This window comes from Phoenix dactylifera, chromosome 14 (genome assembly GCF_051530095.1).
Source record: "Phoenix dactylifera cultivar Ajwa chromosome 14, Ajwa_hap1_PhDact_Kaust_v1.1, whole genome shotgun sequence".
In the NCBI taxonomy this organism is placed as follows: Eukaryota; Viridiplantae; Streptophyta; class Magnoliopsida; order Arecales; family Arecaceae; genus Phoenix; species Phoenix dactylifera.
In genome coordinates, this window is record NC_143203.1 from 25,504,210 (window position 1) to 25,530,596 (window position 26,387).

General features: G+C 48.0%; 1 protein-coding gene across 3 annotated transcripts; it reads left to right on the forward strand.

Moving 5' to 3' along the window:
- The first annotated feature begins 16,875 nt into the window (after nt 1-16,875).
- LOC103708859 (myosin heavy chain-like protein) lies at nt 16,876-24,486 on the forward strand. Of its 3 annotated transcripts, none has more exons than XM_008793955.4 (16): nt 16,876-17,144; nt 17,249-17,333; nt 17,419-17,456; nt 18,270-18,350; nt 18,457-18,510; nt 18,608-18,685; nt 18,774-18,842; nt 18,913-19,065; nt 19,164-19,290; nt 19,569-19,609; nt 20,810-20,899; nt 20,980-21,084; nt 21,710-21,883; nt 23,763-23,872; nt 23,960-24,045; nt 24,172-24,486. In XM_008793955.4, exons 1-15 carry the CDS (start codon nt 17,109-17,111, stop codon nt 24,024-24,026), a joined length of 1,308 nt encoding a protein of 435 aa, XP_008792177.3. In that variant the 5' UTR covers nt 16,876-17,108; the 3' UTR covers nt 24,027-24,045; nt 24,172-24,486. The 3 variants fall into 3 exon arrangements, with proteins under 3 accessions (XP_008792177.3, XP_088566388.1, XP_088566389.1); XM_088710262.1 differs by having other exon boundaries at nt 19,572-19,609; XM_088710263.1 differs by having other exon boundaries at nt 16,999-17,144; nt 17,419-17,496.
- The last annotated feature ends 1,901 nt before the right edge of the window (nt 24,487-26,387 follow it).

Here is a 26,387-nt window from a genome sequence, read left to right on the forward strand (position 1 = left end):
AATCTCGCTCCGTACAAATCTTGTTGCAGGTCGAATCTTTCGTTTATGCGCCGGCACCAGCCCTTGGAGCAATCATTGCGCGATCCAACGGTCGATTCGCGCGAAGGATGATGAATCACGCCTTCGCGCGAAAGATACAACCATGTCCGTCCCATCATGTGGTCACCATCGCATCTCTATCACCTCTCTCTCTCTCTCTCTCTCTCTCTCTGTCTGTCTCTGTGTCCAGAAGGCTCCTTAATGCGCCATGTGGCCGTGGAAGGAATGGTCAGCACGGATCCCGGACCCATCGCTTATGATTCGTAACGTCTTCACGACCCAAAAGGAGGCCCACGGAGAGGAACAAAAATCGCATGGGGCGGACAATACATACATACATACATACATACATACATACATACATATATATATATATATATATAAAAGGGCTTTCACTTTAGCGCCAAAAAAAAAAAAAAATCTATTATGTCATATTTTTTTTAGTGCGCTTCTTAAAAAAATATATAAATTATAATTTTTTTACTGATAGTATCACCAGATTTATAGTTTAAAAAAAAATATAGTATAAACTAAATAGCTAAATAATGCACAACAAGTACACTAGTTATTTAGCAATTTAATACATATATTTAGCTAGATCGATACACAATTTCTAAAATATAATATTTATCAGTACACATTATACAGTCAGATGATATACACTTATCAAATTAGTTATCTAATATTTCAATACATACTTTCAAGTAAATTAATATATAGTTTTCAAAATATTATATTCACCAATGTATACTATATAACCGATGATACATACTCGTCGACTTTCTAATATATACTGTAAGCTCATCTAAACACACCTAGCAGTGATGCAATGCACACTTCCAGCTAAATCGATATATAATATTTCGAATATATCATCTATCGGTGCATGCTATATTGCTAGATGATATATACCTATCAATTAATTATTTTATATTTATTTATTTTTAAATAACAAGACCGACTTAGTAGTAAAAATTTTATTTTTATTTAATTTTTAGATTTTTTTAAATGCGTGCCAAAAAAATAATAAAATAAGAGTCTCGCCCTCATAAAATATACTATAGTGCCTATCATAATTGTTTGAGCTTGAGGTACGCAGAACTCACATGGAGCGGTCTATCTTGGCATTATTCCCAGTCGTGTGACTGTACAACGAGAACCGGGAGGGCAACACAAAAATGCTACATCTCAATGATAGTGCAATAGAAAAGGTACAAATCCTATCTGGCCTTTTTGGGTGTGATTCTGCACTGCCGTAGCCTTGCCCTTTGTAATATGTGGTTTACCCTAGGGTCTAGGGAGGAGCCTTATGGGGTTTGATTGTATGTATCATGATTTCAAGTCATGTCACATGCACATGTACATACCTAGACCATTCCATGTTCAGTAGGTGGAATAGCTTAGTGGGCCATGAAAGTTCTTGAGCTCTAATTGACTCCCTTCAATTATAATTCATGGATGGGTCATGGGTCCTTCATAGGAATCATGAATATCTTAATTTCGATACATTAAATATTCCATATACAATGCCATAGTACTGCAACTAATAAATCCTTCTGCCAAATCTTACTTAAAATCGTGAGCAACTGTTCGAATAGTTTCGATCCTTTTTCTTCCGCAGGCATAAAGAAAGTGCTTTACTATAGTCCCATTAATCAATTGCAACCAAATCCTTTTTGCAATATTTAATCTCTTTATATCTAATTAAACATCCTGATGCTATATCTAAAGTGGTAATTGGATAAGGGCAATTCATGTTTAAGAGTAAAGAGACTAAGAGAGGAAAGTCTTTTCAATCTAATTAGATGAAGGGATAAGAGAGTACATGCATGTAATAATTGACATGTGAGAGAGCAAGCAAGTAATTATTGTTTTTTAATTAAAAAATGAGCAGATCTTTTTGGCACAAAATGGTAAATGAAATCGAGAAGAAATATTTCTTGATTTCAAAACTATATTTTTAATAACTATATATATATATATATATATATATATATATATATATATATATATATATATATATATATATATATATATATATGTTGATAAACTAAACAAAGACATCCTTACTTTGCCTTTCAATCAAAAGAGCTAACACATTATATTTCTTCGCTTTCCACAAATTTTAGTTTTAGTTTTTGTAGAAGTAATACCAATTGTTCAAGTTATATTAAGGATGCATTGAGCTTTATCATCCAAATATCAATATATTAATCTATGCATACAGGCACAATGCATCTTCTTTGAATTTTAAACGAAACCTGATTATTGGCTGCATAAAATTTAGGGGAAACATGAGATATGCCAGCATGGACAACAAAAATATGAAGAGTAGGATAAGATTCAAAGGGGAGCAGACGATGTTGCTACATTATTGACACTGGGGCACATCTAGCATATTGCATCAACTTTTTGTTTATAAGATATTATGCAGAAATAAAAATTAAAAAAAAATGCTATATTACCAAAAAAAAATAAATTATCAATAATACTATAGTATCTGGCATCAGCTTTTTTTTTTTAATTTATTTTTATAGCAAATGTTTGAGCTAGCTGCCATGGAAGTCTGAAGTCGTGTAAGCATTGTTTGTACATGACGTTTAATGTTCGATCATCTATAGTGATTCCTAACCTCAACTTAGTTTCTATCTTAAATTAAGGAGAATAGATTTCTTGGATGATTTAATTTATAGTTGAGGATATTTTCATACTTCTAACAGCTATTGAAGAATATAATGTTCTGATTTTTTTTGGGAGGCAAAAATAGTAACAAATTAGCTTGCCGACCATGGAAGGGTCCATGGAGAGGATGGAGATTTACCTTATTTTGTTTTGCTATCTTTTAATGTAATGCAACTTAGCTTGATCAGAAGCGATGTGGCCTTTCAGGCCAAGTATGTATTTACAGAGGCTAACGGGACTGCGGACTAGGTGGCTTCGTATGTGCCAGTTATTTCGAAACTTATTTTATAATTCTATAGGATGTATTCGTACTATAACTATATGAATAATCCGTTTTTTAAAAAAAAAGAAAACTTTGGCCATGTTAAGAAAATGCTGTGGATGATGGTTATATAATTGTTTCATCTTAATTTAAAAAATAAATAAAAAATCATCTAGTTCCATCAAAATGTTAAATATTTATTAACCATACAAAATTATCGGTTTAACTATCATGCCTAAATTAAATTATTTCTAGTGATTCACATGGACATTTAATGCACATGCTTATTCATTTATGTAACAATGTTCAAATTTGAAAGTTGAAGATATATTGATATGCAATTGATTTAAGGGGAGTTCCCTATGCAGACTACATATTTTTTGCAGCCTATGGAAGGAAAATGTTTATAGGTCCCGACCGGACCTTAAATTATTTTCAGATCCCGCTATCTTGGAAACCCAACTACTATGCAATGGATCTGTTGCTGGAAATTGGACCCGGGGGCAATCTTCGGTCGAGGGAGAGGGAGCGGTGAGTCACCCCGGCGGGGCGGCGACCGGTCGGCGGGCGGCGTCCTCCGTCTGGTGTGGTCGGAGAGAAGGAGCAGCTGGTCCTCGTGGTGAGGCGGCGATCCGTCAGCTGGTGGCGTCCTCCGTCTGGGTGCCTGCACACGAACCGGTGGCCGGGTTTTCCGGCGCCGGCCCTCCGACGCTCAAGTCAGGGAGGGGGCAAATAGTGTGAAAAGAGAGATAAACAGTGTCTGTAGAGTGTATCCATCTTCCAACCCCCTCCTGAGAGGCCAAGGCTCCCTTTTATAGGCGGGGGTCGGTTTACCTGCGATGTAACAGGGCGAAGCCGTAGTACGGTTCGGCATGTCGTTCAGATCGGCGCACGGTCAGGCGAATCATTGCACTGATGTCGGCGGTGAGGGCGTCGTACAACCCGAACTAGCACGCTACCAGGCGAATTATTGCATTGATGTCGGCGATGAGGGCGTCGTACAACCCGAACTAGCACGCTACCAGGCGAATTATTGCATTGATGTCGGAGGTATGGCCGAGATCAGAGACTTATCATAGTCGACTAGACTCTGCTGGGCTAATTTGCCGTGGAGAGCTGAGGGTCCGTAGATGACAGGAGCCATGCGCATTAATTGTGGAGTAAGCCGGAGATCCGCATTTATTGTGGAGTAAACCGGAGATCCGCATTTATTGTGGAGTAAGCCGGAGATCCGCATTTATTTGGAGTAAGCTGGAGATCCGCATTAATTATGGAGTAAGCCGGAGATCCGCATTAATTGTGGAGTAAGCCGGAGATCCGCATTAATTGTTGAGTGAGCCGGAGGGTTATAGCGGCCATGCGCAATAAATGCCAGAGGGGCGTCAGGATATGGTCCTCGGCCGGACCTCAGAGGTGCACGGCCGTAGCAGGTGGTTGACAAGAGTAGACCTCGAACATCGGGGTTTTTCTCAGATCGGAGGTCTCGAGGTCGGTCGTCTTGAGGTCGGGCGTTCCGAGGTCGGACGCCGACTTCGGCCGTCCAGGCTCGGAGGTTGTGCAGCTTCTTAGGGGCATTTGCGTCATTTGGGGAAAAAATCTTATTCCCCCCAACACTACCCCCGACTTCCGAGTTCGAGCGGCTTGTGGGCTCGGACGTAGGAAGTAAAGTCCATTATTAAAGTTAGGGGGGCGCATTTCGTCAGCGCCCTTGCGCTTCTCGGAGTTTTTATGGCGAAACCTGCGCCCTTTGGCGCCCTGAGGTTGCTTTATTCAGCGAGCTTATGATGAAGCTCGTATCGTTACGCTTCTTGAAGCGGGGGTGGCGTCTCTTGAATCGCCAAGATTGCTTTGCGGCAGATTAATGATGGGGGTCCTCGAGCTCGTCGAGGCGGTGTCTCGATCCCGTAATCGAGACCCCTTGCTCATCAATGAGTGTGCCGTTACAGGGTCTAAAGCGGACACGCGGCACGACCTAAAGTCGGACGCTTCCGATTTCGTGTTACTGGATCATAATTCCGGGGAGGTGGAGGCCACATCGGGGCTCCACATGTCCCAGATCTTATTAAATGAGGGGAGCGGGGGCGGCGCCCACTCGTTCCTCAAGACGATTTGATTCTGCGGACCCATGATGAGGCCCCGAGATCCGATGGGACAACGCTTCGATTTCGTACCTGATTTATTAATTCGGAGTGGATACGGTGCCTCGGCTTTCGAGGTCGACACGTGGCGCAACCCGGTCGGGGGATGGGGACCGACCCTGTTGATCTGGGCCGTCAGGGGGGTCTATATAAACCCCATGAATCTGCCCTAAAGGTCTTACTTGGCTGCCTCTCATTTTCGTTGTCTTCCTCCCTTGCTTTCTTCCTCAATCGAACTTCGTCGTTGGTGCCCGGAGCGATTTCCGGCGATGTCCAGTAGGTCCCTACCTTGTGATTGCTAGGGTTCCTTTTTCCTTCTTCTCCCCAGTTTTCATCCTCTGCTTTTAATTTTTATTTTGCTCTTCTGTGGGAATGGGTTTGGGTCCCGAGGAAGTAGGGTCGAGCCTGTCGGGGGAGGAGTTGGAGTTGATCCGCTCCCGGTTCTTCTTCCAGCTCGGGTTTCGCCTTGAAACTGCGGGGCCGGGGGACAGGGTGATGCAGCCGCCCCCAGGTCGGATCGCGGTCTACCGCGAGACGCTCTGGGCTGGCCTGCGTTTTCCTGTTCACGAGTTTGTGAGCGACCTGCTGGCCGAGTACCAGCTCGTCCCGGCGCAGTTGGCTCCGAACTCGTGGAGGACCATAATCGGGTTCTTGTCCCCGTGCCTCGGGCATGGGATCCCGATCTCGGTAGGCCTTTTCCGCCGGTGTTTTTTGTTAAAGAAGAACCCGACGGACGCAGGGTGGCTATACTTCGCCCTTCGGGGCGGTATGTCACTCTTTCAGGGCGCCCCTTCCTCGATTCATGAGTGGAAGGGGAAGTTTTTCTTTCTGGCGTCCGAGGCGCCTTGGGGGTTTGACCCGACATGGGGGCACCCTCGGTTGAAGGCCCTCAACAAGCTCTCCGAGCCCTCAAGGAGGGAGCTGAGGACCCTGGACTCTGTGCGAGCCCTCGGGAGGGGCAACGACCTGACCGAGCTCCTGCGGGAGGACGCCCTAGCAAGCGTGGGTCTGAGCTCGGCGCGCTCCGAGGGTAAGGGTGGTTACGTTACTTTCTTTCCTCGTTCTTTGCTTTTATTGCCACTGGCCTAACACTTAACGAAATTTTCGATTTCAGATATTCCCCATATGCCGACCAGCAACACATCACTTTTTTCTCGCCTGAGAAGGCGAGAGGCCGAGGCCGGGGGAGCCGTGCCCCAGCCTCGGAAGAGGGCGAGGACGGACGGCGCTTCTTCGTCGGCCGGGACGAGTGGCCCCGAGGCGGGGGCCTCCACAGCTGTCCCGAGGCGGGCGCGGGTCGCCATTGTGGCGGGTCCATCGGCGGCCCCTCCTTGTCCCGCCCCAATTGCCCAGCGGGAGGGGCCGTCTGCGATCCGGCTGCAGCGCCCAGGGCCCGAGCCGACTCGGGGCCCCGAAGCGAGCGGCTCCGGGACCTCGGGCTCGGGCATGCCGGGCCCCTCCCGGGTCTTCCGGGAGGAGTCAGCCGAGCCGGGCTCCCCTATTCCCGAGGGGAGCTCGGCCATCTATGATGCCGAGGTCGCACGCTCCGTGTTGCGGCGCGCGATGCTTCCAGCGGACCGGGCCGAGTTCCGGAACATTTCGCTGGAGGAGGTCGTTGGCAGTGCTTACTGCAACACCGCCCGGGTAAGCTTCCTTCTTAATTTCCTTGAGTTACTAGCGAACTTATGTGCTTTCCAACTCATAATAGCTTCGTTTCTTTCTTTTCAGCATATTCACGAGCTCGACACCTTGGCGTTCATCGCCCATGGGTGTCGGAAAGAAGTCCGACAGCTCGGCCAGCAGCTGGAGCCGGCCAAGAAAAGAGTCGCCGAGCTGGAGGCGGCGTTGGCCGGGGCCGAGGCTCAAAGGGCGGCCACCGAGGCCGAGCGCCTTGCTATGGCGGGGGCGCTTGAAGAGGAAAGGGCTGCTCACGCCCTGACCAGGTCGGCCATGCGCGGTACGGAGGCGCGCTTGGGGGAGGTCCAGGCCGAGGTCGCGGCCCTCAAATATGAGGACGGGGTTTTCCGCCTCCGAATCGAGCAGCTTGAGGCCCGAGAGAGGAGGGCACTCGAGCGAGCTGAACATGCCGTGGAACTCTTCAAGGAGTCGCAAGAGTTCCGCAACATGTTGGAGGAGGAGACGGTGGACGGGTTCCTCCGGGGCTTCGAGAACTTCCGGCTGCAGATGCGCCGGTACTGCCCTCAGTACGACCTTTCGACGGTCCGTTCGAGGGAGGACCTGGGCTGGGGGTCCGACACAGAAGGCCTTCCTGCCATTTTGACATCCGAGGCGGGAATATACGAACAAGACCCCGCCGAGCCTTCGACGGGGGTGGCCGAGGCGGACGGCGTCATGGAGGCGGCTCCGGCGGCCGGGACGGACGCCGTCCCGGAAGCGGTACCTGAGGCCCCTGCCCCCGACCCCGAGCCTGTGCCGGCTGAAGATCCCGAGATCATCAACGTGCCAGACGACCCCCCGGACGCTGCTCCCGTCGCTTAGGACTTAGCGTATTTTTTTTCTTTTTTCATTGTATCCGGGGTCGGCTTTTAAATGGTCGACCTCCAATTTTGTAATCGGCCTTCCGGCCTTTTGTCAATGAAAAAATACTTTTGTCATTCTGTGCTCGTTCCACCCTTTCTTGTCGTGAATGTGGCTAGAGCCTTAGCTAATCGCCTCGACGACCTCTGACTCCGTATTTTGATTTTCGGGCTGTTTAACGAAGGTGCTCCTTCTTTCTGAGTTGTGCCTTGGCCTTCTCGGATTTCAGTCATTCCGACCAGAGGGGGCCCCGAGCTTGGGTTTCTAGCAAATTTCTCTAAGTCCCATAACTCGGATCTTTGAATCGCGAAAGTCGTCGCGTTCGGCCTTCGGAGAAATCCCAAGGCATTGAGGTCGGGCCTTAGCCCTTCAAATAAGACCGGACTAGGTCTGTGCATGCTGCTATTCGGGGAGTTTGGTCGGATTTCCGAACTCAACTCCGAACCCCTCGTAGGGAGCGCGGGCTAATAAACAAGTTATTGCCGAATGTTTTCATAGTTATCGTTCTCGGACTCCGCCGAGATTTCTGTAAGCAAGGCTGGGATTTTCAGAGATTGCCTTGGTATCTGTGTTTGGCTGGTGCACTCGTGGCCGGGACCAGTTCCTCAACTGGACATCGGAGCTTACGTAGGGGAGCCGAGTGGGGCCCTAATTTATGAAGACTTTGTACAAATTGTGGAGACTTGACGGACGGAGCACGCATAATGTAGTTAGGAGGTCGGTCTTAAGCCGACCTATTGGAGAAGCCCGGCTTTGGGGCGAGATAAGACTCCCACGTTGGATGAGATTCCGCTCAGCAATATGTAGATAAAATTTGACAAAGAGGGCGTCTAGTTAGATGTACCTCTTGCATTCTCAGAGTTATGCTTCGCATGGTGGAGTAGGTTGCCTCCCTTCCTCGTCGACCTCCGGAGTCATTCTTGACTTTAAGGGGGGGCTTGGGCTTCTCACGGACCCAACGGCGCCCGTCGAGGTTGAGAGGATTTGGGGAGGCTTTATTGATTTGTAGCTCTTTGCGAGGTCAAGGGAGGTTGAGACCCTATGGTCGGACCTCGGGGCGTCCCAACCTTGGTTGAGGAGCCTTGTGTCAGGTCGGCGGGCTTGGAGACGCTTTGCTGACCTGTGATGCATCCCGAGATCGAGGGAGTTTGGGACTCTTCGGTCGATTCTCGGGGCCTCCCGACCTTAATCGAGGGATCATTTGTCAGGTCGGTGGGTCTGGGCACGCTCTATCGACCTGCGACGCTTTTCGAGGTCGAGGGAGTCTGGTTCTCTACGGTCGACACTCGGGGCATCCCGACCTTAGTCGAGGAATCGTTCGTCAGGGGATCGGGGATCGTCGACCGCTCCCGGGGGTCCACTTTGTGGCGCCCCAGGTGGAACCACCCTTTCCACCCCTCACGGCTTCTTTCCGAGGTCGAGGGAGTCTGGTTCTCTACGGTCGACCCTCGGGGCATCCCGACCTTAGTTGAGGGATCATTCGTCAGGTCGGTGGGTCTGGGCACGCTCTACCGACCTGCGACGCTTCCCGAGGTCGAGGGAGTCTGGGACTCTACGGTCGACACTCGGGGCATCCCGACCTTAGTCGGGGAATCGTTCGTCAGGGGATCGGAGATCGTCGACCGCTCCCGGGGGTCCACTTTGTGGCGCCCCGGGTGGAACCACCCTTTCCACCCCTCACGGCTTCTTTCCGAGGTCGAGGGAGTCTGGTTCTCTACGGTCGACCCTCGGGGCATCCCGACCTTAGTCGAGGGATCATTCGTCAGGTCGGTGGGTCTGGGCACGCTCTACCGACCTGCGACGCTTCCCGAGGTCGAGGGAGTCTGGGACTCTACGGTCGACACTCGGGGCATCCCGACCTTAGTCGGGAAATCGTTCGTCAGGGGATCGGGGATCGTCGACCGCTCCCGGGGGTCCACTTTGTGGCGCCCCGGGTGGAACCACCCTTTCCACCCCTCACGGCTTCTTTCCGAGGTCGAGGGAGTCTAGTTCTCTACGGTCGACCCTCGGGGTATCCCGACCTTAGTCGAGGGAACGCTCGCTTCGGGGATCGGGGATCGTCGACCGCTCCCGGGGGTCCACTTTGTGGCGCCCCGGGTGGAGCCACCCTTTCCACCCCTCACGGCTTCTTCCCGAGGTCGAGGGAGTCTGGTTCTCTACGGTCGACCCTCGGGGCATCCCGACCTTGGTCGAGGGATTCTTGCGTCAAGCCGATGTTTCATCGTCCTGCGATACTTCTCGAGATCGGGGGAGTTTGGGACTCTACGGTCGAGCCTCGAGGCATCCCGATTTTGGCCGGAGAATCTGAGGATCACAGACGACCTAACGTTAGAAGAGAGTTACAGCCATCAAGATGAGAGAATTATTTGTAAAAAAGGAACTGAGTCCATTGTCCTGATTGTTTTGAACCCCTAGGGGTTTCACTGGTAGTACATTCGTAGATTCTCGGAGTTCCAGCTTCGCGGGATCAGGGTCCCCTCTAGGGACTTCAATTTGTACGCCCCTAGTCGTTGCACCCGGGCGATCTGATACGGCCCTTCCCAATTTGGGGCGAGCTTTCCTTGCTCGGTCGGTCGAGAAGCCTCGGCTCTCCTGAGGACGAGGTCCCCCACTTTGAAGAGCTTGGGCTTGACTCTGGAGTTATAGTATTGGGCTGTTCGCTGTTGGTACCTCGCCATGCGGACCCGGGCGACCTCTCTTGTCTTTTCGACGAGGTCCAAGTTACTCCTGAGCTGGGAAGAATTGGTGTCGGGGTTGTAATACTCCACCCTTGGAGAAGGCAGGCCGATCTCCAACGGGATGACGGCCTCAGTGCCGTATGCTAGGTTGAAGGGGGTCTCTCCCGTGGGCAGTCGGAACGTGGTCCGATATGCCCAAAGGACATTGTACAAGTCCTCGACCCACTGTCCTTTGGACCGATCAAGCCTAGCCTTGAGTCCCTGCAAAATAGTGCGGTTAGTCACCTCAGTTTCTCCGTTTGTCTGGGGGTGAGCGACCGAGGTGAAGCGGTGATCAATGCCGAGCTCAGAGCAAAATTCCCTGAAATGAACATTGTCAAATTGTCGACCATTGTCAGATATAAGGATACGGGGTAGTCCGAATCTGCAGATTATGGACTTCCACACGAAGTCCCGCATCTTTTGCACGGTGATCCGGGCGACGGATTCGGCCTCGACCCATTTGGTGAAGTAATCGATGGAGACGACCAGGAACTTTCTCTGTCCGGTGGCCAGGGGAAAGGGCCCCAGGATGTCGATCCCCCATTGGGCAAACGGCCAGGGGGCGATGATGGAGGTCAGCAAAGCTGAAGGGCGGCGCTGAATATTGGCGTTTCGTTGGCACCGATCGCACTTCCGGACGAAATCCGTTGCATCCTTCTGGAGTGTGGGCCAATAATATCCTTGTCGCAGGACCTTATGGGCTAATGCCCGACCCCCCAGGTGATTTCCGCAGATCCCTTCATGGACCTCTCGGAGGGCATAGTCCGCCTCGGAGGGGCGGAGGCATCTGAGAAGGGGAGAAGTAAATGATCGCCGATAGAGTCTATTCTCGTATAAGATATACCGGGGGGCCTGGCGCTTGATTCGGCGAGCCTCCGTCTCGTCGTGAGGTAGGGTCCCGTCCTGAAGGTAGCAGACGAGCCCATCGATCCAGCTTGGCTCGGAGTCGATGCACATGGTGGGCTCGGGTTCCTCCGTGCTGGGGATCCGAAGATACTCGAGCGCTGTTCCCTTGGGAAGCTCGCTCATGCGGGAGGTTGCCAATTTGGATAGCTGGTCTGCCCTGAGGTTCTCCGCTCTGGGAATGTACTGAATATTGAAAGAATTCAGGGCAGATATGAGCTCCCGCACCTTTTGGAGATACTTTTGCATGGATGGCTCTTTAGCTCCGAAATCTCCTTGGATCTGGTTCACTACCAGCTGGGAGTCGCTGAAGGCCGTCAGGTCTTCCACTTTTAGTTCTTTCGCCAGCTTGAGCCCGGCGATGAGAGCCTCATACTCGGCCTCATTGTTCGAGGCCGGAAATTCGAGGCGCAAAGCTTGCTCGGCCACCACTCCGTCTGGACTGGTGAGGATAAGTCCGGCCCCGCTGCCCCCCGAGGTCGAAGACCCGTCCGAGTGCAGGACCCATGGCTGCCTTGGGGCCTCCTCCACGGATTCGGGTGGCCGCTCGGGGTCGTCCGGAAGGGTGCACTCCACGATGAAGTCGGCGAGTATCTGAGCTTTGATAGCCGGCCTGGGCCGATATTCGAGGTCGAATTCCCCGAGCTCGATCGCCCATTTGGCGATCCTCCCCGCACGATCTGACCTCTGCAATATTTGTTTCATAGGCTGGTCGGTCAATATAGCTATCGTGTGGGCTTGGAAGTAAGGCCTGAGTCTCCGAGCCGAGATGATGAGAGCGAAGATGGTCTTCTCAAGTTTAGAATATCGGGTCTCAGCATCCCTGAGAACCCGGCTGGTGTAATAGACCGGCTTTTGGAGCTTGTCCTCTTCCCGGACGAGGACTGAGCTCACTGCAGCTGGGGAGACGGCCAAATATAAGTAAAGGATCTCGCCTTTCTGGGGCTTGGTGAGCAGTGGGGGAGAGGCCAGAAGGCTCCGAAGCTCTTCAAAGGCCTGCTGGCATTCTTCTGTCCACCGGAAGTCTTTCGGCCGTTTGAGGCTCTTGAAGAAGGGGAGGCAGCGCTCGGCTGACCGAGAGACGAACCTTCCCAGGGCGGCAACCCGCCCCGCGAGCCGTTGCACCTCCTTAACTGTCTTTGGAGGCGACATCTCTTGCAGTGCCCGGATTTTCTCCGGGTTGGCTTCAATTCCGCGCTGGGTCACTATGAAACCCAGGAACTTGCCCGAGGTGACCCCGAACGCGCACTTCGCCGGGTTAAGCTTCATTTGGTATCTCCTGAGCTTGGCGAATGTTTCGTTGAGATCGGCTATGTGGTGTTCCGCCGCTCGGCTCTTCACCAGCATGTCGTCCACATAGACTTCCATGTTCCGGCCGATCTGGTTTTTAAAAATTTGGCTGACCAGTCTCTGATAGGTGGCCCCAGCATTTTTCAGGCCAAAGGGCATCACCTTGTAGCAGTAGGTGCCCTTGTCGGTGATGAAGGCCGTCTTTTCCTCGTCTTCTGGCACCATTCGAATTTGATTGTACCCTGAAAAGGCGTCCATAAAAGTTAGCAGCTGGTGTCCTGAAGTGGAGTCGACGAGCTGGTCGATGCTCGGGAGGGGGAAGCTGTCTTTCGGGCAGGCCTTGTTTAGGTCGGTGTAGTCCACGCACATACGCCACTTCCCGTTGGCCTTCTTTACGAGGACTACGTTGGCGAGCCAATCCGGATAGGAGACCTCCCGGATGAAGCCGGCCCCGAGGAGTTTGTCCACCTCCTCAGCCGCAGCTCGTTGTCGTTCCGGGGCGGAGCCTCTTTTCTTCTGCTTTACAGGCCTGCTGGTTGGTCTCACCTGGAGTCGGTGGACCATGACCTCAGGGTCAATTCCTGGCACGTCCGCGGGCGACCAGGCGAAGACGTCAGCGTTGTCCCGCAGGAAGCTGACGAGGCGATCCCTCTCGTGGGCACCGAGGCCGGAGCCGACCTGCACGGTTAGCTCGAGAAAATTTTCTTGTAGTGGGATTTGAATAAGGAGCTCACCGGGCTCTACTTGCTTCTTCCAGAGGGTGTCCCTCGCATCGAGGGTTTCTATGGGCAGCGAAGGGCCCATCGGGTGGTCCGGCGCCTCGGTCGGTTGCTTTGCTGTGTGGGCTGCCATGTAGCATTGCTTGGCGATCAGCTGGTCTCTGCGGACCTCGCCTACTCCTTGGCCGGTGGAGAACCGCACGAGCAAATGGCGAGTTGAAACCACGGCTCGAAGGGCGTTTAGCCCAGGGCGCCGAAGGATGGCGTTATAGACCGAGGGCAGACGGACCACCAGGAAGTCCATCCTCACGGTGCTCTCCCGGGGGGCGAGGCCGACTGTGACAAGGAAGCTAGCCTCACCTTCAACCGGGACCGCATCTCCGGTAAACCCAACCAACGGGGCATTGACTCTCCGGAAATACCCTTCTGTCACTCCCATTTTTTGGTAGGCATGATAATACAAAATGTTGGCTGAGCTTCCATTGTCAACTAGGACACGCTTTACATCAAACCTGTTTACAATCATAGAGATGACCACAGCGTCATCATGAGGGGTTTCGACTCCTTCTAAGTCCTCGTCCGAGAACGAGATGACTTCATCAGTACGTGGGCGCTTCGGGGGTGCTCCCTGGGCGGCTGTTCCTGTCGAGGCCCGCCCAATCATGTTGATGGTACCGGCGATGGGCCTGTTGTCGCCCGGATTTTCGGTTGGTGCGACATTCTCCGCCGGCCTCCTTTCCTCATGTCGGTTCCTCACGAACCGGTTGAGTACTTCCCGTCGGATGAGCGCTTCTATCTCGTCCCGGAGTTGGAAGCAGTCCTCCGTGTCGTGCCCGCGATCCCGGTGGAAGCGGCAATACTTCCTGGGATTTCGGGGGAATCCCGTGTCTCGCATGGGGGGCGGGGGTCGGAAGAAGTCCCGACCCTCAATTTCCACCAGGATTTCAGCCCGGAGAGCGTTGACGGGTGTATAGTTCTCGTACTTCCCCGGGTACGTCCGAGGCCGTGGTGGGGACCTCAGTCGAGGAGGGGTCCTCTGCTGAGGTCGCCTCTGCTGTCGAGGCGGACTTCTCAGTCTGGGGAGACTCTTCTCTCGGCGGGGAGACCGGCTCCTTTGCCGGCCGCGCTCCTCGCGGCGCTTCTTCCGCTTCTTCGAGGCGGGCTCGATTGCTCCCCGCCTGGAGGCGACTGCCTCCTCGGCCTTGGCATACTTCCGGGCTCGGGCCAACATTTCGGTGAAGTCGGCCGGGAAGCTCTTCTCTATGGAGAAGAGGAATCGGTAGGAGCGAACCCCAGTCTTCAGGGCCGACATGGCTATCGACTGGTCTAGCTCGCGAACCTCCCACGTAGCGGCGGTGAAGCGATCCAGGTACTCCTTGAGGGACTCCCCCTCTTTCTGTTTGATGTCGAGGAGGGAGTCTGACGTCCGTCGCTGGCGCCGGCTGGCAGCGAAGTTGGTAGCGAACTGCCTGCCGAGTTGCTCAAAAGAGGACACCGTATTCGGCTTCAGTCCCGAAAACCAAAGCCGAGCGGTCCCTCGGAGGGTTGCTGGGAAGGCCTTGCAGAGTATGGCCTCCGAGGACCCTTGTAGGGCCATGAGGGCCCGATAGCTCTCCAGGTGGTCGAGAGGGTCAGTCGTCCCGCTGTAGGGTTCCACTTGAGGCATTTTGAACCTCGCGGGAACCGGCTCATCCTCGATCTGGAGGGAAAAGGGGGACTTGGTAGTGAACTCAAAGTCTCCCTCTTGTCTTGCCTTCTTGCTGTGGAGCGCCGCAATCTGGCGCTCCAGATACTCAACTTTCCGGTCGAGCTCCCCCATCCGTGGGATTGTCGCTGTGGTTTGCGCCGGCTCACGGTGGTCTGGGGCTGACTCCGCCTCAGAAAGTTGGGGCCTCCGGTCGAAACCTTCTCCCGGTAACTCCCTCCAGGGAGAAGCTCGTTCTCCGTTGTTGGCTCTGGAGGAGCCGTGCAAGTTTTGGCTTGGGAAAACCGGGCCGTTGGGGAGACACTCCGGCGGGGCCTGGGCCCGTGGGGGGAGCGTAGGTAAGGCTTCCTTGCGCCGCAGACCCTGAACGGCGGCGGCCAGGGCCTGGACTTGCTGTACCAGGGCGTCGAACTGTTCCGGCTGGATCTGAGGAGCTGGGTCAGCCGGAGTTGGAGAATTCTGGACAGAGTGTCCAGGGCTTTGCGGGGGACGCCGGGAGATGTTAGAGGCTCCCTTACTTCTCAACTTCATGACTGCTACTCGGGCCCTTCCTCTAGCGCCAACTGTTGCTGGAAATTGGACCCGGGGGCAATCTTCGGTCGAGGGAGAGGGAGCGGCGAGTCACCACGGCGGGGCGGCGACCGGTCGGCGGGCGGCGTCCTCCGTCTGGTGTGGTCGGAGAGAAGGAGCAGCTGGTCCTCGTGGTGAGGCGGCGATCCGTCAGCTGGTGGCGTCCTCCGTCTGGGTGCCTGCACACGAACTGGTGGCCGGGTTTTCCGGCGCCGGCCCTCCGACGCTCAAGTCAGGGAGGGGGCAAATAGTGTGAAAAGAGAGATAAACAGTGTCCGTAGAGTGTATCCATCTTCCAACCCCCTCCTGAGAGGCCAAGGCTCCCTTTTATAGGCGGGGGTCGGTTTACCTGCGATGTAACAGGGCGAAGCCGTAGTACGGTTCGGCATGTCGTTCAGGTCGGCGCACGGTCAGGCGAATCATTGCACTGATGTCGGCGGTGAGGGCGTCGTACAACCCGAACTAGCACGCTACCAGGCGAATTATTGCATTGATGTCGGCGGTGAGGGCGTCGTACAACCCGAACTAGCACGCTACCAGGCGAATTATTGCATTGATGTCGGAGGTATGGCCGAGATCAGAGACTTATCATAGTCGACTAGACTCTGCTGGGCTAATTTGCCGTGGAGAGCTGAGGGTCCGTAGATGACAGGAGCCATGCGCATTAATTGTGGAGTAAGCCGGAGATCCGCATTTATTGTGGAGTAAGCCGGAGATCCGCATTTATTGTGGAGTAAGCCGGAGATCCGCATTAATTGTGGAGTAAGCCGGAGATCCGCATTAATTGTTGAGTGAGCTGGAGGGTTATAGCGGCCATGCGCAATAAATGCCAGAGGGGCGTCAGGATATGGTCCTCGGCCGGACCTCAGAGGTGCACGGCCGTAGCAGGTGGTTGACAAGAGTAGACCTCGAACATCGGGGTTTTTCTCAGATCGGAGGTCTCGAGGTCGGTCGTCTTGAGGTCGGGCGTTCCGAGGTCGGACGCCGACTTCGGCCGTCTAGGGTCGGAGGTTGTGCAGCTTCTTAGGGGCATTTGCGTTATTTGGGGAAAAAATCTTGTTCCCCCCAACAGGATCTACGCACGAGGTAAAAGTTGAGGACTTCACAAATTATCAACGTATTCGGTTCTTGACAGGGACTGCTAAATTTGTTTCTTCAATATGGAATTCTTGTTGAAAGGAAAAGTCATCCGGAGTCCCTTACTTAGAGCAATACTTTTCTTGGTCCAGCCATTCTCGACAACAAAATGTGTAAGGGATCTAGAAATAATACAAGATCTAACTAGGGAGCTCTCAACAACTCTTTACTCGGGCATTCCATATTTCCATGTAAAGAAATTGCTTTATAGTCACCATAAGGAATCTGCAGGAAAAATTATATCCGTATGCCCCCAGTGGACTATAAATTACTTCTAGGTCCAACCATTATTCATATCTTAGGGGGCAGTTTTAATTTTGTAACCCCTTTCCGACGAGCCCACCTCCCGTTAAAAAACCGTGGCCGCTTCTCGCCTCTCCTCTGGCCGCCCTCCCGCCGGCGGCGATGGACGCTCGCCACGCGTCCCTAGGACGACGAACGGTAGAGATCCCTTCTCCGCCCCCTCCACGCCCGTCTCCACCTCTTCCTCTCGATCCAATCTTGCCTAATTTTGTTTTGCGTAATTTGCCCTACTTTTCTCCCAGTTGGAAGAGATCCGCCAAAAGAGAGCTGCCGAAAGATTACACAGAGCCTCGTCCGGATCCGATTTGGAATCCTCCGATCCATATGGTGCGTTCGTTTTTTTTAGCTCTTTCGCCCTTTCAATCCATTCTTGGTCTTTGATTAACCCAATTTTTGCTTACCTTTTTCACAGGGACTCGGAGACCGGAGGGCGGAAATCAGACAGCAGAGGTTAGGGTTTCTTCTGATCTCTTCTTATTTGCAGCTTCAGGTCTTATGAATTTCCGAATTAAGTTAATTTTTTATTTTGTCTGCTTGACTGTTGGATCTCCGTTCGCCACATTGCTTTTGGTGTCTATTTCTTCTTTCACGTGCCAAGATTTATTTTTTTCATACAATTTGATCAAATGAAATTAATATTCACCAACAATCAATAGAGAAGTTGAATTAATATTCATCACTAGTCTTATTTCTTTCTTGATTTTCTTTTTAACAATTTTAAGCATCCTGGTGTGGGATATATATGATCATAAGATAGAATGCAATAGCACAAGTACGCCTGCAGGATAAAAGCCAAGTGCGCCAAAGACCATTTTTTTTTTCCTTTTTAACCATTTTCATCAGAAATTCTAATGTCTTATCTTCAATTTAGAAGTATCCAATGACAAACTGAGGTAATTAAAAGGATTCTCGCCATTAGCTGATAGAAAAGAAAATCTTCTTTGAATTTGCTGTGGATCGTTTCCTTTTCTAATAAACATCTGATTGTTCTATATGGTTAACTTTAGAAGTACCCAAAATATGGTGGTCATGCCTTCTTCCAGTTCAATCCGGAACCTCTGCCTAGCACATGTTCTTGAGGAAGAGCTATGTAAATTGGTGGACCCAAGCCCCGTTGGCAGGATAAATAGTTAACTTATGCTACCTCAATAAGCATATAAGTATATTGCAATACTTTCATGTTGATTTATTTTCAGGAATATTTTATGCCCTGCCAAAAGAGTTTTTATTTTATAACAAGAAGAGCTTTTTTTTTTTCTGCAGAGAGATTCTTATGCATTAGTTAAAGAACTTGAGAATAAAAATACAGAATTGGAAAGAGAAAATCGGAGGCTGCTGTCAAAGGTATTGCATGTGTATGTTGTTGGCCATCTCACATTAGGTGCTCTGCCAATGAAAATCACGCATGTTGGTTATTTTGTTCTGAAAAACTACTATATCTTGCTTACAGCTTGAAGAAGAGGAAGTTGAAAATGATTCACTGATGAAGCGTTTAAATGATCTGGTAAAATAAACGTTTTGGTTTGCATACCTTCTATTGGCAACAAAAATTAGGTTCTTCTTTTTAGTTTTTTTTGCTTTCCTATTTTGATGCATTGCAGGAAAAAAATACTTTGCCTTCCTTGAGGAAATCTCTCAAGGATGTTTTTATAGAAAAGGATGCAGCAGTTGTTGCCAGGGTAACAATTTCACTCCATTTTCAAATAGTAATTTTCATCTCATCAGTACAAAGCATTATTTTATGGAGCTTCTGATAATATTATATAGGAGGATGCTTTGTCCCAACTTCGGACCATGAAGAAACGGTTGAAGGAGGCAGAAGAGGAGCAATACAGAGTATGTGGCTCATTTTCATTGACTAAGTTATTAAGTTATTTCGGAATCTTGATGCTGCTATTGTCAATAGGCTGAAGAGGATGCTGCAGCTTTAAGAGCAGAATTAAATTCATTACAGCAACAAGGAATGGGGAATTCTTTTAGTAGCATCCCTTTAAGTGACTCAACAGAGAAAACTCTTGGCATGGAAAAGGAAATAATGGATTTGAAGTCTGAGTTACAGGTAAAGTTATGTATTTTTATTCTTTTCTTGTTACACTATTCTGGTATGTTGTTGATGCTTTTCATTTTATCTCTATCATGTGTTGATGTGAAGTACAGCATGAGTCACTGTTGAGGCAACAAGAGCAACAAAAACTAGCTAAAGAGCAGCTTCGAACTTCTTCCCTCATGTCTGAAAAGCAGGAGCTGGAAGATAGACTTGCAGCTTTGACCAAAAAGATTTCAGGTGTAATCTACATAGACTTCATTCGTGCAGTTATTTATGAAGGATATAAGAGCATAATTGCAACTTGTTCACTTACTTGGATATAGTCTTGAATATCGTCTCTTCCCCTTGTGCACAAAACTGCAAAATTTGTTTTCTTCTATGTTTTTATTTCACCAGGAAAAAAAAAGAAAAACAGAGAGGAGGCATCAGTTTAGATGTCTTTGAGAATTTATGATGTTCAGATATCTTTCTTCCAGATGATTGATTTCATTGTAGTTGTCTTCTTTGTGATGCAGAAGATGCTTCAGATTTAGCTGCTCACAAGGGATTCTCTGTGGTAAAATTGCAAAATCTGATACCTCATGATTTTTTATTTCAAACTGAATTATTTGGCCAAGTTAGATTTTAGAGCATGTAATAAATCCATGTTTTCAATTATCTTTCTCTATTGCATGTTTCATTGCTTACTTCACGTTTGCTATTTTTAGTGCTCTTGATATGGGTGATGTGGTTAACATGTGCACATTGGTTCGTTTTCACTACCATGTCTGCAGCATAATACAGTATGAAATTCATTTTCACTCCTTGCAGTAATTGATGCTTCGGAATGATTTACTTATATTTATGTCATTAGAATATGACCTATTTCTCCACAGAAATAGAAAAGGACATAGCTTATTTCTTTTATGGATGCATGTATATATGCATGCATTTGAAAAAGAAAGAGGGCCCGAATCTTTAGCATGGATATCATTGGTATAAATGAATGAAACTGGAACGAGGAAGGCTTGTTTCTGTTCATATATATACAAGTGTGTATTGTAGAAAGTACCTTGTTAGGACTCCTTTCATGGAGGCAATGCCTTTGTGACATTTGTTGGAACTCTTGTGACCAATTACAAAGGCATGATTCCCCCTTGCTAAGTTTGTGATCCATTACATTTCTTACAGTTATTTGGGTTTATTCCTTCGAGTGTGGAAACCACAGGACTAGGAGTAGGATTGATTCTCATAATTATAATAAAAGTAAAATATGTTGTCAGGAACTTCAATGATCCTGGCGCCATGAAGGCGCACCAGAAATTTTTGAATATCGGGATTGGCTGATTTTTTTCATGGAAACAAGCTTCTCACTGTTGACCTGTTGTGCTTTTGTCTTTCTCATTGTGTTTGTAGTCTGGGATATTTTGTGTTGTTATGCTGCTTTTGTTGTAAGGCTATGGTGCAGTACTTTGGTTCTGTGACACACTCATGCAAAAGTCCATTATATATCATCATAAAACTTTCACAGTTTGCCGACTGGATTTTCATTGTATAGCTGCTTTAGTTGTAGTCCTTTGGTTCTATAAAGCAAACACTTATGCATTAAATCATGAAGAAAACCGAGACATCCCATAATTCTGCTGACTTTTATTATTATACTTATGCCTTCCTTAAAAGCATAATGGCAATCTGTTAAAAACTTCGTTGCTTAGCTGTTGTATATTCCCTATCATCTGATGGCCTTTTTTATGGACTGGTATATGGTCTTTGACAGAAAGAGAAGGAGAAACTTGAAAAACAGCTGCATGATATGGCAATAATGGTAGAGAGGCTTGAAAACAGTCGACAGAAACTATTAATGGAGGTACCCATTTTTCTGTTATTTTGATTACATAGGATAATTTTCCTATATGGCAGCTTAGTGTATCTATTATATTTTGGCAGATTGATTCACAATCTTCAGAGTTAGAAAGGTTATTTGAAGAGAACTCTAATTTGTCTGCTGCTTATCAAGATGCATTAGGAGTTGCAGGGCAGTGGGAGAACCAGGTATATTATATGTCCTATTTTAATAAATGGTGATTTTTAAAATCATCATCATAGTACGCAGTTCTTACATTTTAAATCAAATTTGGACACTAATACTATACAACCATGCCGACCATGTAGTATTTAATTGTTATCAGCTTAGAATCCATTATTCTAGCTGTGGATTGGCTCTGTGAGTTCTATGCCTGCTGGGCTGAATCCCATCGTAACATTTTTTTTTATTTTATTTTAAATCCTTTTGCGCTACCTTCTTCCACATTATCTTATGTCATGCCTTTGGCACATATCCATACCAATCTTACTATTGACGTTGCTTTAGGTTATCGCCGTGCGAGCCTGTACCATTTTATTCACTTCACCAAGTTGGCCACGATTATTTCAACTCCTATGATTCCACTAATTCATGATTCATACATTATCCTTTTCAATTTTACAATAGATTTTGACAATTTTACATATATGGTCTTTTATTCATCCTCCCTTGGCAACTTAGATTACCTAGAATGGGGAAGAAATTGACTTGGTGTGTTCTTATCGTAGTATCTTTTCTTGGAAATCTTTTCGCTGTTATTTTGACAATGCGTTCCTGTACAATGCCGTGTTCTTAATATCATGGAAATCACAGGTGAAAGACTGTCTGAAGCAGAATGAAGAGCTTCGTTGCCAACTGGATATGCTGAGAACTGAACAAATCAACCCACTGCAAGCAAGGGATCATACTGCCCAGTCATACATGGAAACTGAGAGAGGAACTATACCCGATCCATCAGAATCTGGTGCTGAAAATTTGCTGCTTAAGGTTAGTTCTTGGAGCTCACTCGAAAACAACCCTGATTTTTAGCAATATTATGGAATGGAAGAATTTTCAAAAAGGAAAATTCAAGTAATCATTTTTTTTTCTCATCCCTTTTCTACATTCATTAGATAGTACATAAGATAGTTTTAAAAAACAGTGCAGCCATCCATTTCAACCAAGCTGTGAAATTGATCTTAGATTCATTTTAAGATGATTGATATATGCTTACATCTATCATAGTATTTGTTGAGCTTCCTGAATGAGCAAAGTGCTTGTGGATCTGATGAGACAGAAGATTGTACTGCCTTAACATCATCCTCTTGGTGAACTTGCTAATCCATATAACTTGTCAAACTGAATGGCCTTTTCTGTTTTGTGTGAACCTTATGCACAAAACTGGGAGTGGTTGTCAGCCATGAATGGCAACACATGCATTACCCTTTTTGGGTACAAAATAAATGCACAGAGCTTAACTACATATTCTAACTTAATACTTGAAGTACCATGAGTTAGCCAATGTCAACCACAACATACCATGTGGTTTGTACTGAACATCTAGGCACAAAATGATAACACAATTTTGTCAACAGTTATGCTGAACTACATGAAGATGAATTAAGGAAACCAAATATTTATGTAATAACATAAAACATCTAGCTAAATTATGAAAACTAAACATGTCTAAATTTTTAGAACACTTATTTGACTCATCAAACAAATCCGTGTTACTATGTTGTTTTGGATCATCGCGTTGCTCTTAATGAACACTATCTAAATATATGATACATTGTCTTGGCAATTCTGGGCAAAATTTCTATTTATATGTGTTCATTTTTGGCTTTAAAATTTGAGCTGTTGGAAAAGAATGGGAAACATTTCCTTACATTGTGAAAGAGTTTCTAAGTGGTTGGAACAATTTATGTTCAGCAAGCATAGCAAGACTCTGCATTGCACTGGGTGTCTCGTATCGACTGAAGACCTATAAATCAACTTGCTTGAAAGTGTACCCTTAGGAGGGGTGTTGCATTGTTTTGCCTGGGCATGGTAACATGATATTAAGCTCTGGCTGCTTAAAGGTAGACTCTAAATAGCCCGGCATTCATGGATGGAATGCTCTAGATAAACAGGTCGATCTTTAGGATGCCTAGCAATATATTCAGCCTTTGGAGAATATAAATGTCAGAGAAGGGTCTTATTTAGAGATAAGTCCTTAGCCGATCAGCCAAATGGTTTTGAGGTTGTACAACCATATCCATCATATATTATTTTAACAAATAATGTTGCTGTTTTCTAGATATTGACTTCTGTCTGAACAAGTTTGGTGACCCGATGGTTGATGTTACAATAATGGGTTTGAAAGCAATACAAGTTTTATGTAGGATGGCTGTCACGAGATGCTTATATCAGTTACAAAGTTTCACGCCATCAATATAGTGTGGCCATGATCTTGCACACAATGTCTAGCATCTCTATATTCATTCTTTTGTTACAAGGGAATGACAACTAGTGGTGGCAGATAAAACTTGTATTACTTTCTGTTTGGTTAGTGGAAATGTCTGCCAGGCTATGGCGATTAAACCATGTGAAAATAATTCATTGAGCTTCTAAACAAGTGGAATTCTCTTTGCATTGGAAATGATAAGTAGAACACAGCTTTTTGTTGGAGACACATTGCTGGACTATTTTTGTCATCCTCTGCATCCTTTTTTTTTTCAATCTCTAATATTATTTTTTCCACTGTTAAGTTTATTAAGAAGTAGCGAACTTTTGATGGGATCAAAACAAAGAACACATCTTCATCATCCTGTCAAGTCTGGTTGTGGAAATACAGACCCACAGGTTTCCTCAAGACGCTTTTTTTTTTTCCTTGTTCTTTTTCTAGGATCAACTTGTCAAGGAAAAAAGCAGAGCTGAGGCACTGGCTGCAGAAGTTATGAAGCTTACCGCTGAACTTAGACGTGCAGTCCAAGCACACCACAATCTCACACACCTGTAATAGTTTCTCCTCCATTTCTTCTTGTGGCTTGTTGCTGATAGTTGATGGCGGAAGTAACCAAGGCATTCTTTTGGCTTGTGCAGCTATAGACCAGTACTGCGAAACATAGAGAATAACCTAATGAAAATGAAGCAAGAAACCTTTGCATAATATGGCGATGATAGTGGAGGTATGATATATTACATTCTTCTTCCTTGACTAAGAGATGTATGCTTGCGGCTTTCTAAGATGTTTGACTCTTATAATTGCTGCCGAAGAATAGCCCATAAATTTTGTTTTACACATGCCAATCCAGGTCCATGAAGTGATACGGTTGATGGCTACTGAACTGGAGCATGATGAGCCTACTCCTTATCCAGAAGATGATCGACAGATGTTGTGGCTACTTTTCAGAGGTTGGTGCTTGAACTCCACAATTTGATAATTTTAAAGTTTCCAATTCAGTTTATTCTAGCTTTTGAGTTATTGATATTGACTAGCGCTTCACCATGTGATAAGTGGGCTTGTAGTCTATACGCTACAAAATTTTGTGCAAGAAGACATACTTTGTGTCAAACGATTTCATTTCAGCTTTTGAATCAATTGGAGTTTCTCTCTGTCTCACTGAAAAGATCTTTCAAAGTTGGGGCCTGAAGTCCACCATTTGATAATTTTAAATTTCCAGTTCGGTTTATTCTAGCTTCTGAGGTCTTGATATTGACCAGCGCTTCACCATGTACGCTGAGTGTGCTTGTAATCAATACTACAAAATTTTGTGCAAGGAAACATACTCGTGTCAAACGATCACATTTGAGCTTTTTAATCGATTGGAGTTTGTCTATCTGTCTCGCGGGATCGCACAAAAACAGAAAATCATAGAAAATTTTACATAACTACCCGAGTCATTTGGATATCATCCTTCATATCGGACTGAAATGTCTCTCCTTGGTTGGTGATCTTGTGCGAGGAGGATCCCACCTTTAAAAGTAATGGTAGATTTCCTTCAGCAGTGTCATCATCATTAAACCAAAACTACTTTGCGGTGGCTGGTGCTTGCAGTCGCCGGTGGTTTGAAGTTTATGACAATATAACCTCAAATCTTGCTTTGGTTTGAGAGTGCTTCTTCCCAAATGATTTGTCTGGTTGGTTGGTGGGAAGAATTTCCTCTTGGTGAAATATTTTTTTCTAGAAAGTTGATGACCGCGAATATAAATTGGCATGGTGTACTCACATGGAAGCTATATAAATTACCGTTTTTACTAAAAAAAAAAAAGAAGAAATGTGTGAGAGAAGAGTAGAAACCGGGAGGAGAATGGTGATTGGCTTTTTTTTGGTTGGTTGATGAACGTTCTTGTCATCCACGATAAGAAGGGGGTATGTTGCTTTGTGGAAGAGAAGAATGGGAAGACATCCAAGTCGAGAAATGGAAGGACAGAAAAGGAGTACGGCTTCCAATCCACTCTGGAACAAACGGCTGAGGAGAAATTATATCCTACGCCGGGTACATCGGGCCAGTCCATTTCTTCCATGTGGCCACTTTAGCCACCTTACCGAGCCCTGTCCCGATGGTGACGACTCGACACTGTCCTCGCTCACGTCCCCCTCGTCCTCATCCCTGTCCTCCTCCAACTTCGAGCTCATCGTCTCTCTCTCACCGCCATCGCGGCGATACGCAGCGCAGCCGCGCCCGGCCGACGAGCTGTTGTAAAGGGACATCTCTTGCTGCTCCACCTCTCGCCATGGTTGTCGATGGCGAGGAGTCTCCCTCCTCACCCCAGAGACTCCAACGACAGCTCCTCGGCCTCCTCCTCCGCCCTCCTCCGCGGTCTCCTAAACTTTTTTTCTTTCCTATGCGGCGGGGGTGGGACTCGAATGGTCCTAGAAAATTCGAGCTCGTACCTCTTTGCCTGCCCGTGCATGCCCCACAACCACGCAGCTCCTGCAAGGCAACCATTAATTTCAACCTATAACACGATAATATTTGAACTACGAAATCAGGTCTCTACTCTCTTTCTGCTGTAAATGGCCCGCCGTCACCGTACATCTGTGAGTGTGGACGTTGTTCGCACGGTCGTACTACAAGGAGCTCGCTGATTCGTCGAACAAGATCTTTTGGCAGCGGACTCGTACTGCAGTACACCATAGCGGATAATCATCCAATGGTCATCATTGGTGCAAGCACACCAACGTGGATCCCAAGCAGACAAAATGATTTCCATGTACTCGAGGGGACCATCGGATGAAAAGCCAAGCGGCTCGGCCTGCTGGAAGAAGCCAAAACTCAGCGTGGAAGGCACCCTCCTTTCAAACGATCAACATGGGGGGGGGGGGGGGGGGGGGGGGGGGGGTCACGAAGGCGCTCGGTCAGAGAGCGCCGATCAGAGAGGTGCTCGACCAAAGAGCGACTCGAGGGGACCATCGGATGAAAAGCCAAGCGGCTCGGCCTGCTGGAAGAAGCCAAAACTCAGCGTGGAAGGCACCCTCCTTTCAAACGATCAACAGGGGGGGCCCAAGTCGTGCCAGTCGTGCCAG

Bases quoted from the DNA above. Each gene is read 5' to 3' on its own strand.
- LOC103708859 (XM_008793955.4), top strand. From the start codon at position 17,109: ATGGACGCTCGCCACGCGTCCCTAGGACGACGAACG. The intron at 18,843-18,912 runs GTATGTGGCTCA...TATTGTCAATAG, and splicing joins CAGAAGAGGAGCAATACAGA to GCTGAAGAGGATGCTGCAGC. The intron at 20,900-20,979 runs GTACCCATTTTT...ATATTTTGGCAG, and splicing joins GACAGAAACTATTAATGGAG to ATTGATTCACAATCTTCAGA.